Consider the following 13,435-nt stretch of genomic DNA (forward strand, 5'->3'; position numbering starts at 1 on the left):
GCTCGGCTCGGGATGAAACTGTAGTGCTGCAGGCTGACGGAGCTCTGTGTTTACAGCTACAAGCACGGGTGGAGATTTCAGTCCAGTGGGGGGGGGGGCATTGTAATTCATCTCACCTCTAGCTGTAGTGCTCTTTGGCAAGTCTGTGGTCACGGGCTGGATGGAAATCATTCTTCCAAAAGAATAAAATAAAAATACTCGAGTGCTCTTCCCACAGTGACTCGATCACTCGATCGTGGAGCATCGCTGCCATCAGGACTCGACAGCTTGTTCCTGTTTACGCAATTTCAGAAATTAAGCAGCGTGTCGGTTTTTTAGGCTCTTCTGTTCAATCGAGTCTCAGAAATTTGGGCGCCATATTTGACGCTCACCGTCGGTCGAGAATCACTCCATGTTTTTATCGTCTAAGAAACAAACTTAGACTGCAGGTGTCAAAGGCAGAGCCTGAGGTGGCTGTTGGTGCTTTTTTTACTTGTTTCAACAAAGCTGCTTTATGTGACGCCACTGACAGGAAGTTTAAGCTTCTACATTTTAGGTTTCACTTTAAAATGTTAGTTTGAGCTTTTCGAGCTCTACATGGTGAAGCTCCCCAGTAAATCTCTGACCTGCTTCTTCCCGAGCAGGGTCAGGTCTTCAGGTCAGAGGTCACTGTTGGTTAAACCTGTGGGGTTGTCCTCTGTCGTCTTTACGCTGTGCAGACTCTGCTGACTCTTTTAAAAAGCAGCTGAAGACATTTCTATACAAATGAGCTTTTAATAAATGTTTCATTTAGGGATGCAACGATACCAATTTTTTCAAACCGATACTTGGATCTGAGTACTTGCCGATACAGAGTACAAAAAACGATACTTCTACCACACACACAAATGCAATGAATTGAAAGACAGGTTTTATCATATTCCCTGCCGATAAAAAATAAAATCTTAATAAAAATGACCACAAAAAAATTTCAAGTGAAAAATAAGCACTTCTGTTAAATTATTGCAGAGTCTCCACATTGTAATTTAACAAAATATCACTGAACTGTTGGCACTGTCTCGAGCTTTCAGAATAATAAATAAACACTTCTGTTTGGAATCAAATAAATACAAATTAGGTTTGAGAATAAATTAAACTTTTAAATTATTGCAGAGTGTCCATATTGTAAACAAACAAACAAAATAATTATTATTAAATAAATAATAAATAAAATAATAATTGGCCCCCTAGTGGCCAATCTAAAAAACTACAACAGAAATGACAAGCCACCCTCTGATTAATGAAATAAGTTGGTATCGGTTAACTAGTGAGTACACACACATTTTATAGTATCGGCCCCGATACCCGATACCAGTATCGGTATCGGTGCATCCCTAGTTTCATTGTTTTATTCAGATTTCTGGCACTTTGTGATTTTTTATCTATTTAAAGTGCTGTAAAAATACATTTTACTGACTGACTTGATAACAGGATGGTCCCTCTGAACTATTTTCTAATGATCTTCAGTGACATTTCCTCTTAAGAGGACCTGGACTGTGCCAGCAAAGCCTCAGGATTCCCAATAGTTCTGCCTCTTCCTGTAGTTTGTCACCCCCGGTTTCCTCGGGAGTTGGACGAGCCTGAGAGGAGTAAAAACGAGACTCGTCCTTGGACGAGCGCAGCTTTCTGACAGATTCTTGTTTACAGGAAGAGACAAAATGTTTGGACGGAAGTTTTATTGCGTTTGTGTGCTTCGTGTGTCGCTGTCTTCGTGTCAGATGGTCGGTGTCGGAGTGGTCAAAGTGCTCGGCCTCATGCGGCGCCGGCCAGAAGCGGCGGTGGGTCACGTGTCAGCAGCTCGACGCCGGAGGTGCAGCGAGAACACTGCCGGCGGCCGCCTGCAAGGGGACGAGTCGGCCGGTGGACACGGAGCCGTGCTCCGCCAATAACTGCCCCGTGTGGGTGACCAGTCCGTGGGGGAAGGTAGAGTCAGACGTTTACTCAGACACGTTACACGGTGTTGGAAAGTCGCCTTCAGCTGTGACTGTTTGAATCGTAGTGCTCGGGGAGGTGTTTGGGCCCCACCACCACCGTGCAGAAGAGATCGGTCGTCTGCCAGCACGCCAACGGCTCCTCCTACACAGACTGTGACCTCCGGAGCAGGTACGCACGCGCTCAGACACGAAATGACTCTTTCATATAAAACTGAAATGATGAAAAGATGAAGAACAAATAAACACGATAAAATGACACCGTCAGAATTGATCACCAATCCCATCAATAACTCCCAAATCTTCTCTCTTTCAGACCGGTGTCCGTGCGCAACTGTTCCTCTGACCTGTGCAATGTTCAGTGGCGTCCCGGTGCGTGGCGAGCGTGCACCGTGGTCTGTGGGAGTGGCTTCCAGTCCCGCAGGGTGGACTGCGTTCACAGCAAGACCGGCAGGACTCTGGCCGACCAGCACTGCGCCTGGCTCCAGCGACCCTCCACCTGGCAGCACTGCAACACCGCCACCTGCGGGAGTAAGTCTGCGCCGCGTCCTGCACTCTTTAGGCGAAGCCATTAAATACGTAAAGCTACAGCTGACCTGCGGCGTGTGCGATCGGCCACGTTGGACTTTAACTTTGTTTTATTCAAACCACTAAAAAACCCTGAAGGTTTATTAAAGTTTCATGTAAAAGTTTATGCAGATGAATTTCACCGTTTTGGGCTTCGGGCGCTGCAGTCAGGCTGGTTGGAGTTAACTGAAACTGAACCACCGAGTTCTGAATGACAATCAATAAATGTTAATTCAGCGGCGCCGTCGCTCCTCGTACGTCACGACATCCTGAACGTGGGCCGTGCTGTCAGTGTCACAGTAAAGACTTAATGTTTTATTCAGTGTGACTGAGAGTCGCTGAGAGCTGGCTTCACCTTTCAGTCCCAGAAGCTGCTTCCATCTTTATACAGTCTCGTAAACTTCCACCAGGAGCATGATGGGAAATCTTCTCAGGAACCCAGGTGTTGGAGTTTGTGTCCTTAACCCTTTAAGACCTACCATAGAACCAAGTCCGCCAGAGCTTATATTATATGTTTACATGCTGTGGAGCCACTTTTGGGAGCATTTCAAGTTGCTATACATCAATACAACCATTACAGCCTAGATTTTAATAATATGTCTGCATTAAGTGCATAGTAATTACATAAATTGCAAAAAAGTGCAATAAACTACAAAGAAATTGAAAATCGTTTTTGTTTTTTAACATATATTTCTAGTTAGAGAAATTTAAGAGGCTTATCCCTCAAAACTGTAAATACAAAAAAGTTGCACAAAATAGTTTCCCACCACAGGAAATTTATTTTGAGTGTCTTCATAGTTTTATTTTTGAAATACACCAATTTTTATACACTGCAGGAAAAACGAAAATAAATATTATGATGCAAATTTGCAAAAAAGCAGCATATGCATCAAAATAAACTATTTCCAGCAGTGCAATATGAGTCCTAAGCATCCCAGAAACCACACAGAAAGTCATAAAGTCAAAGATAACTTTTAAAAACACCAGTATAGGCTCATGAGGCCCTGATGGTAAAAAACTACATTTCCGCGAAAATGACGTCACTTCCGGTTTCGGGCAGGTCATGGCGGACATGCGATAGTTCGCACTGATGGACGTAGGAAGTGTTACAAACAGCTGATCGGATCAGCAAAGTGTGTTTCTGGAATATTATGTTTTTGTTGCTGCAAGTGCTTTTATGCAGTTTTTGCAAAGCTATATGTGGAAGGAAACTGTGACCGAGGACAAGCTGATGGCATAAGATGTAAGTACAACTCCTCCGGTTTCATATGCAAAAAAATTATTGCACTAGCTCACGTGGTTGCAGAGCTCCCGGGATTTAAAAATAGTTACGCAAAATGGAGCGTGCTGCTCTGACTGGTTTTAAAGGGTTAAATAGACGCACGGTGTTTAACGTGAGAAGGATCCAAACTTGAGGCTGTTCAGAGTGCTGTGAGGCATGGTGGTCATAACTTACAGCAAAACAAGATAAGGAGGAGTCTGTGAGCGCGCACGGCCTCACTGTCGTTTGGAGACGCCGTGAAATCTGCACCGTCGAAAACCTAAAAGCTCCAGAAACACACCTGTAATGTTTTTCACGGTGCTAAATGTGAGATGAGGTGTTGATGGTGCTTTTCCCTGCAGGTGAATGTGAGGACACCACCCAGTACTGCAGTGTGGTGAGGAGGCTGAGGCTGTGCCATGTGGACACGTACAAACAGAGATGCTGCAGCTCATGCCTGCGTGGCGTTGACTCCACCTAGTGGCGGTGGAAGGTTATAACCGCACGCGCACACACACGCACACACACGCACACACAGATGGGCGGGAGCCTGAGCAAAGACTGAGACGGACAGCCCGTGAGTGGACGCCGACCCCAACGAGCTTCAGCGTGAGTCTTTCACAAACTGAAAGGAAATCTGACGACAGGACGAGCGGGCTTCACTTTCTGATCTGGACTAAACTGTAACATGAAGACAAGTGTTCACTATGTGGATCAAATAAAGTTTCTGATTTTCCTACACAGATAGCTAGTTTCAGTGAGATTTAAACAAGCGTCTTTTCTTGTCAACGAGACGTCGCTGCCAGCAGCACGTGACGCTTTTCTGTCTCTGATCTCTTTATTTATTTGTGCAATTCGTCAAAAATGTTTTTATAAAACGACACAGTTAAAAACAGAAGTTCCAGTTTGTTACAGCTCGGGTCGTTTCTGCTCCCCGACGTCGTTTCTGTGAACGTTAATGAAGCCGGACGAGCGAGACACGAGGGTCAAAACTGACTCGGCTGCTAAGAAACTGGAGCCGTCCTTTAATCGGGTCCTGCCGTTACACCGGTGTCGCCGTGCTTCAGCTGCTCATTCATTCACTGTGGATACAGAGTTTCCCAGGCGTTTCCATCCGGATGAGTTCGACTGACCTGAATTCTTGTTTTCTTTGAACATGAAATAATTTTAAAGCGTTGCCTTTAAAATCCTTCACTTGTTTCTGGGATGAGCTTCAGCGCTGGGTTTGATTTCTTTACTGATCTAAGCTGTGGTTCAGTCTTTACTTATTACAACATTATTTTTAAAGAAGTCGATTCAGTCCAACAGAAATGTCTCCGTAAGTGAGCCGAGATGTAGGAAAATAAAGTTAAATAAGACAGAATTTATACAGACAAATTATGAAGCCTTACTCAAAGTATTGTCTTTATAATTTACCAGTAAAATACTGTAACAAAATTAAAAAGTAATGAAAAAAGCTGCTTGAAATAAAATAAATATTCACTGATGTGTCAGCACAAATAAAACACGACATGAAATCCAGACTATAAAAAGTAAATAAACAGATTTTTAATTCAGTTTTATTTATTTTTATGGACCCAAATCACAACAACAGTCTGAAGGTGAAGAGCGCCCGACATTAGTAAGAAACCCAACCTCTTCACAACACGGGCCGTATCCCAATTCAGGGTCTGCAGCCTTAAAGGCCGCATTTTAAGGCCGATTACGTCACAGCGACGCGACAAAGGCTGTCCCAATTCAAAAGCTGCTCGAAATGCGGCCCTCAAACGCGTCCTTCATTTCCCTGAATTTTAAGGACGTGGCGGTGTAGACTTCGTGGCCCAACATATCCCAGAATGCATAGCGCGGCGGTGGGTGTGGATAATTTTGCCGAAAAAAAAACGGTGGCTGAGGGGCGCCGAAGAGTAAACTTTAAGTAAGTACTGAATATTATGTCACTTATTTATGTGCAAATGTTTAATAATGAAGAACATTAAAACATTCCTGTTGGCCACATGTCAGCAAAGTCATGTGACATTAGTGACGTTTGTACTAACTTGGTTTTAAAGCCTTTACTTTAAAATATACGCCGTTCAATAGCTGAGCTTAATCAGAGAATGATCAAAGCTCATGTAGAAACAAACAAATGAACAAAAGATTTTCTCCTTCATTTCTGTCAAACAAAGCTGTATGAAACGTTTCCAGCTGTTAGTGTCATGGTTGCTAGGCAACCTGGGCAGCGCAACGGAGGCTAGACCGTCCCATTTCACAAGCCTCGCACTTCCGGCCTTAGCGGTCTTTGAGTACGCGGCCCTTGAGGATCGTTGAGGCTGCAGACCCTGAATTGGGATACAGCCACAGACTGTATACAAAAGATGGACGTCACCACCGTGACTCCGCCCACTGACTCGTTAACGTGACACGTAGTGATGTGAGGTTCTGGCTCCTCAGTTATAAAGTATCAATATGAATGAAAGATACAAAATAAAGATCAAAGTAGTGACACAGACTCATCAGTGCACTGTGGGCTCATTTTCACCCAGATTTACTTTACAAACAGAAGATTTTCCCCTTGCTGGCCAACAGAAACAACGCAGGTTTAAGACCGAGAAGCTCGTTCCATCTTTCATGTGCAGCTTCTGTGTGGGCACAGCTGTTAACCCACCACAGCTGTTCTTCTAAATCGGTAAACAGGGATGCTTCCTGACCCTCAGAGCCACACAGTCAGCATGAGCAGTTTTTTGGTGATGCCACGAGCTTCAGTTTGCCTGAGCACGGATGTTCGAACCCGCCTCTGATCTTTGTAAAATAATTTCAGCTCACACTAAGACACCAGCGCCACACTGATTTCCACCGACGGGGTCTGCTCATGTTACCTTTGTACAGGTTATCATACCGACGTGCTGCATTGTACAGTGTCCTGTATATACTGTGTTCTAAGTGCAATATCGTACTCTGAGTGTATGTAGACTGTGCGAGGCCTTTATTTTCTTACTTCCTGTTGTATTTTTAACTCCTGTTTAGGATATAAAGCACTCGTATTGTGTACGTTGATCAGGTGGTGCGTTTGCTGCCGCTCGCCTGGTTTGATTTGCATGTGATGTTTTCTTGCTCCGTTGTGACAGACCACTCAGTAACGTGTTCAGTGTTTCTCTCTGGCTGCTGATGACTGCACGGTACGGCCAATCGGATGTGACGGCATCGCGCTGCTTGTGGACTTCCAGCTTGGCTGAAAGAACGTGCGACATCATAAATATGCTTCAGGTGACAGTGCAAAGGAATAAAGACCGTTTGATCACTTCGTGACTGCTGAGCTGCTTTTTGTTTGCATTTGAAAATAAAAATGTTCCCAGAGAGCGACGAGAGTTTGTCACTGACTCAGACACGCGTCCACATCAAGGTCCACATCAAGTGATATTCAGGTGTTTCAGGGCGAGTGGCCCACACCACCTTTGCTGGTGTGTTATGGAAAAGGGGGCTTTAAAGGAAACTTGAACATTTCACTGGGAAAGGAACATAAAGGGGGGTGCCCCCTGCCCCCCCTATATATCTACAACGGCGCCTGCAGAGGTAAGTCTAGATGGTCTACACTGGTTATGACGTTTTTAGCTGTTATCATCATTAAAACCATTATCAGCTGGGTCATGACACATTCTGGGTGATACGGTGAGTTAGTACAAGAAGTGTGTTAAAAAAACAGATTGTCCCAAATCAGATTATATATTAACTGGTATCTACACACCACTAACATACAAGAAAACACACAGGAAGTGGCTCCAGCTGCTGATCGTTGATATGTTTTATGTCCGTGTTTATAATAATAGCCTGTAGTCAGCAGTATAAAAGAAGCAGTTATGTAATAAATGAAAAGTGATTTTAGAAATATCCCTGTGACTCTGCATTATTCTACCTATTCAGTGTTTTACATCATAATCACTTCTTTATATAAGAACTTATTCTTATTGGGGGGGGGGGGGGTCTTTTGGAAGTCTTATTTAAAAATGGGAATTTCTCAGATTTCTGGTGGCGGGGGTCGGGGCAAGCAGGGGTTTTTTTTTCTTTTCAGGTGAATTTCCATTTAGTGTCAGAATTAATTCTAAATTAATAAATAAATACATTTTTAAATAATTCAATGAGTCAATAAAAGTTAGAAATAAATTATTTATTTATTTTATAATTTATTTTTATTTTTTTTACTTATTTTATTTTTATTTATTTTATAATTTATTTATATTTATGTTTTAAATAAAATGAATAGGCAATTAATTAATTCCAATTCTAATTGATAAACGAAACCTGTATTAATTATCTAATGGCGTATTCAATCAATTCATTTTGTCACTCCTGGCCCTCCATAATCCTCCTCCGTGACGTTTACGTCCGTTTAAATGCTGACTTGGTTTGAGAGGCGGCGCGTGAACTCGTTTTTCCCAAATGCTCCTGAACGCAGCTAGGACGTATTCCAATGGGCGTGGTTAAAGTGCAGCATCAACTTCCGGGAAAACAACGTGAGTCGGGTGTCCCCCACATGTTTGTAAGATGCGAGCTTTTCCCGGCTCGGTTTGTGCGTTTGGCTTGATTTAGGCTCCCGGGACGTCGCGTCGCTGCTTTAGAGCGGAAGTGTGCTCTTCCTCTTCCTCTTTTGTGGAGTTTGTGGTGGTTAGCCGCAGAGTTAGCGGCTCCTCCGCTGCCGGCTCTCATTCTCGTCACTCCGTGTTTCAGGGACTTATCTGACAGGTCCAACCGGTGACCGTTGGTCCGTCCGTGCTTGGGCGCTGTGGCTAACATCATTAGCAGGTGAAGGTGGGCTTGTTGTCGGTGTTCACGATGGGACACACCAGCCTGGAGAAGATCATCTCCCTGCAGAGAAACCCAGCCAACATCAGGAACCTGTGCATCCTGGCTCACGTTGATCACGGTGGGTCAAAGTTATTTATCATTTATCTCAGTTCTCACGTGAGTCACTGTGGGAGGATAAACAAGCACAACGAGCCAAACTCGATCGAAGATTTAACTGAATTGCTGTTCGGCGGGACTGCCGAGCAGGTAGAGTGTGAAGAAGGGGAGCTCTTTAATCGGTAGTGCCCAAGTTAATATTCGGCACACTTTATTTACTCACAGCCAGCTGCTGAGTGGCAGCTACACACACACACACATACACACTGTGGGATGCAGGATTTGGCATGATGTGTAAAGTGACTGACATCTGCAGCATCACTGTGTTCTCATATATCTAATTACAGCTATACTACTCAAGACTTTGAAGCTTTATTAACACTCACATTTTACAGATGTTCCTTATTTATTTATTTAAAAGTGTTAAACACTGATTCTGTTCCTGAGGGTTTCTGCCAGGATGTCTTTTTTAAGTTTCTGCCTGTTTTCAGGTAAAACGACTCTGGCGGACTGCTTAGTGGCGAGTAATGGCATCATATCCAGTCGACTGGCGGGGAAGGTTAGTGACTGTTGGCTGCAGAGTTTCTTCGGCAGGTCGGAGCAGGTTTCTCACTCTTTCTTCTTTGCTGTATCTTCACAGCTGAGGTATCTGGACAGCCGGGAGGATGAACAGATCCGAGGAATCACCATGAAATCCAGCGCCATCTCCCTGCACTACTCACACGGTAACGCTCCTTTGTTCGGCGGCGTTCACTTCACCTCGGGACGAACCCTGTGCTGCAGAATTTAACTGTAAAAACGCCCCCGCGTGGTCGTCCTTCACCTGTGCTAGACGCTGATGTGCTGTTTGATGCTAACGTTCTGTGTTTGTGTGCCTCGTCTCAGGAGATCAGGAGTACTTGCTGAATCTGATCGACTCTCCGGGTCACGTCGACTTCTCCTCAGAAGTTTCCACCGCCGTCCGGCTGTGCGACGGAGCTGTTGTAGTTGTCGATGCGGTGGAGGGAGTGTGTCCGCAGGTAAATCTGCTACCTTGTTGTTCCAGAGATGCGCTTTAAGGACGAGAAATGTCATTTACTGTGGATTCAGTTTTCGGAAGTTGAAGGAGCTCAGAAAGAAAACCGTCTGGACTTCAAGTTTCTTGAAGACGTTCCACCTCATCTGAGAAGCTTCTTTAAGAGCAGTTGGTGGAGAGGCCCAGATTTTCCCTAAGACGTCCTCTTAGGGATTTCTTATCCGTGACCTTGTTGGGACACATTCCCTTTAGGGCTTAAAAGTCGGGACTCGCCGCCACCAGAGCGAGTTTTAGATTCTTGACTGGAGATTTGTGATTGGCTGAAGCTCTGCCTCCCGAGATACTCACAGAGCCACTCAGGTCATCATCATAATGCAATAAAATAAGTGCCCATAAATACACGTTAGTGTGTAATTACATCTTTCAACAAGTTGATGCATTTTCATCAGCAGAACCGTGATCGCAGTGAGAGCCAGTTTTGGCGAAGCCGCCATGTTGAGTACAGGGACAGATGGACGTCAACGTTCTGCCCAATCATGTTTTACGCATGTGGCTGGAGACAGTTATCATACGGCTTATAAGTTACTTTAAATTTAAACATCACAGACAGCTTTCAGACAATATCTGACTATTTTTGCACGTGTATTTCCATTTGGTCCTTCTCCACCTCAGTCATCTCCTGATCATCATCAGACATCACATAAGAGTCCAGCTGTGTTAGGTCCACTTTTCCGCTGGCTGACAGCAGCTAACAGAGGCTAATAGAGGCTAACAGCAGCTAACAGAGGCTAACAGATGCTGACAGCTGCTAACAGAGGCTAACAGATGCTAACAGCAGCACTTACTGACAGCGACTCCTCAGCAGTCCATCTCAGCATCGCTGTCATCAGAAGTGAGCTTCTCTCAGGAGATCAGCAAGAAATGTGAATAAAACCAAACCGTCGTTATCGCCCCCTGCTGGTACTTCAATAGTTTCTGTGTCAGGGTCTGTTTTTATGTCGCAGTCTTGATTTCTAACTAAGGTGTTTCACCACGAGCTCTCAAACACAGGTGTGTGTGTTAGACCCAGGTTGTGCTGCGTCAGGCGTGGCTGGAGAACATCCGGCCGGTTCTGGTCATTAATAAGATCGATCGGCTCGTGGTGGAGCTGAAGCTGACGTCTCAGGAAGCTTACACTCACCTGAAGAAGATCCTGGAACAGGTGAGGACCCGGCTCTGTCTCAACCACGTTTTACCGTCTCTAACCAACACCTGCTGAGTCGTACGCTTCGTGCACCGCCGTGATTTGTCCTTGCAGGTGAACGCCGTGACGGGAACTTTGTTCACATCTAAAGTTCTGGAGGAGCGAGCGGGGAAGGAGGAGGAGAAAGAGGGCGAGAAGTCGAGCGGAGACCAGGTTTACGACTGGAGCGCCGGTCTCGAAGAGGTCGACGACTCCCACCTCTACTTTTCTCCCGACCAGGGAAACGTGGTGTTTGCCAGCGCCATCGACGGCTGGGGCTTCAGGTGAGGCGGCGTCTAATCACGGAGGGGGCAAAGCTTAGTTTGCAGGCTGCAGGACTCAGAACATGAACGGAAAGACTCCGGCGCCGCGGCTCAGCTGCTTCGTGAGGCCGTGATATTCATGCTGGTGTAAATTAACTGACCGGAGTCACTTTTAGGCTTCGGTGCTGTTGGAGATACAGATTATTCTGTGCAGAGAGACATGAGCCTTTAATGCAGATGTGCAAATATATGCATAATATACAGCAGTGCAGGAAGAGTCTTCATTAAAACCCTCACGCAGAATAAAGGTGCACGCTAACCAGAAGGACAGGTGAGTGCAGGTGTGTGCGGTCAGGTTTGTGTCAGTCTAAACAGAAGCACCAGTTTAGTTTAATAAGGCGAGTTGTGTGTGCACGTTTGCACCCTGTGGGCTGGGTGCAGTTCAGGAAGATCATCCAGCAGATGGCGCCATTCTTAAATGTAACATGAACACAGACCCAGCTGAGTGTTTGCCTTTCAAAGTAAAATACATGACCTCGCATGAATTTCAATATAAAATATTTTTACTTGTTCCTGTAAACGATCACAAAAGCTCCGCTCAGCTGATCAGCCCGGGGTTAAAGTTCACATCTGTGTCACTGTTAGCCTTTTAAAAAAAAAAAAAAAAAAAAAAAAACGCTTCTGGATATTCATGGAGGCTGATTCTGTTTTCCAGCATCCGGCAGTTTGCTCAGATCTACAGCGAGAGGATGGGCATCAAGAAGGAGGTGCTGCTGAAAACCCTGTGGGGAGATTTCTACCTCAACATGAAAGCCAAGAGGATCATGAAAGGAGCTCAGGTGACACAGCTGGGAGGTTGATGTGGCGTCAGAATCACGTCTGCAGTCAGAGCGTTTCTACAGAGCACCTCGATGTTTGAGAGCGTGGTGAAGGTGACACGTTTCTGCACGTGGACAGAAAAATGTCAGAGACAAGCGAGCACACTGCAGGAGTACAGGTGGCTACGCTTTGCCTCGAACTCAGGAAACAGCATCCAGGTCATGAAATCATTGGCGAGCCAATAAAAGGCGAGAACAGTCAAAGCCGTCAGGTTTTATTTTAAGACCTTAAAGTCGTTAAGTTGCCGGTATCAGCTGGTCTCTGAGTCACAATTGATGAGACGAGCATAATCAAGCAGTTTAACATCAGCTGATGATGTTCTCCACATCACTGCACCAGAGATTTAATTCATGTAAAAACCTGAAACTGTTTCTGTGCAGCTCCTGCAGCAGGTTCACCTGTCAGACGTGCACCTGAAAGGGAGACAGACAGATGCAGTTAGAGTTGTGATGTCATGTAAAGGTTTCCAATATAAAAATGAAAAGCTGAAGCCGGCGGTGTCACTGTGTCCATGAGGTCGTTTACAGCTGTTATTTTAAACTGAGGCATCAACATTAAGCCAGCTGTTCAAAGTTGACTTTTATTCCTGAGACAAAAAGCTTCAGGCAGGTTTAAGCTCAGCTTAACAGACGCGTTTGTCCTCAGACACATCAGGATCAGTGTGAATGCTAAACTACATCCATGGCCTTCAAACTTAAAAGCTTCAATGTTTTATTTGGTGCGTCTCACTTTTGAACACGGTGAAGTTTAAACTGCAGCAATTCAGACAAATAATCCGCATTCAGGCCAAGTGGGCACACAGCAGCATTAAAAGGAGCTTAACTCCACCTAACCAGAGAACCCTGTGGCTGAGCGACACCCAGCAGCCTTTCTCACAGAGGCGGTCCGAGTACTCACCGAGCACGCCGCAGTCGAGACCGACGGTCACAAAGTCGCACTTTAAAAAGATTTGAGTCCAAAATGCAGCAGGATGACGGCGGCGGCTCAGACTGAGGAGGCAGCTTAAATAACCAAGACTCAACCTGCCCAGGTGAACAGCATCAGGGTGATAGGCTCCGCCCACCTCTGCCCACAGCTAGCTTGCAGTGAAAACGACTCACTGATGGTGTAATTAGCTTTGGTGTTTTTATTCTTAGCGCCACCATCAGGTCACACTTCAGTCTCGTGCACATGCAAAGAAATAATCATTAGAGCTGTATTTATATTATTTTATTATCTTTCACCTTATAAACAGTTTACGCAGGAAAATGTTCAGTCAGACAAACATGATGATGATGCAGCGACGAAGGCAGAAATTTATGAATCGAGTGAAACATTAAAAGATCAGAGCAGATGGTTTTTGTGCTGTTGGAGCATTTTAATGGCATCATGTGACCAATAACATGGCTGCTGTGAGGTCACTGC

The 13,435-nt window shown here is 45.0% G+C and overlaps 2 protein-coding genes across 3 annotated transcripts in view; both read left to right on the plus strand.

Annotated features, from left to right (window-relative positions):
* The window catches only part of adamtsl3 (ADAMTS like 3), a 214,425-nt gene extending 209,004 nt beyond the window's left edge, over positions 1–5,421 (plus strand). For both annotated transcript variants that reach the window (XM_087833725.1, XM_087833320.1), the window contains exons 29-32: positions 1,737–1,941; positions 2,018–2,121; positions 2,266–2,480; positions 4,140–5,421. In XM_087833725.1, the coding sequence (XP_087689851.1) occupies positions 1,737–1,941; positions 2,018–2,121; positions 2,266–2,480; positions 4,140–4,258 (643 nt within the window). In that variant the 3' untranslated portion in view covers positions 4,259–5,421. The remainder of the gene's footprint in view (positions 1–1,736; positions 1,942–2,017; positions 2,122–2,265; positions 2,481–4,139) is intronic.
* Positions 5,422–8,214: 2,793 nt separating this feature from the next.
* efl1 (elongation factor like GTPase 1) overlaps positions 8,215–13,435 on the plus strand; it is an 84,110-nt gene continuing 78,889 nt past the window's right edge. Inside the window, exons 1-7 of the mRNA XM_087834342.1 lie at positions 8,215–8,674; positions 9,144–9,211; positions 9,293–9,377; positions 9,538–9,671; positions 10,731–10,868; positions 10,965–11,173; positions 11,868–11,991. Of these exons, the coding sequence (XP_087690468.1) occupies positions 8,584–8,674; positions 9,144–9,211; positions 9,293–9,377; positions 9,538–9,671; positions 10,731–10,868; positions 10,965–11,173; positions 11,868–11,991 (849 nt within the window). The 5' untranslated portion in view covers positions 8,215–8,583. The remainder of the gene's footprint in view (positions 8,675–9,143; positions 9,212–9,292; positions 9,378–9,537; positions 9,672–10,730; positions 10,869–10,964; positions 11,174–11,867; positions 11,992–13,435) is intronic.

The sequence above is a fragment of the Neolamprologus brichardi genome, chromosome 1 (genome assembly GCF_056152115.1).
Source record: "Neolamprologus brichardi isolate AB-2024 chromosome 1, ASM5615211v1, whole genome shotgun sequence".
Classification (NCBI taxonomy): Eukaryota; Metazoa; Chordata; class Actinopteri; order Cichliformes; family Cichlidae; genus Neolamprologus; species Neolamprologus brichardi.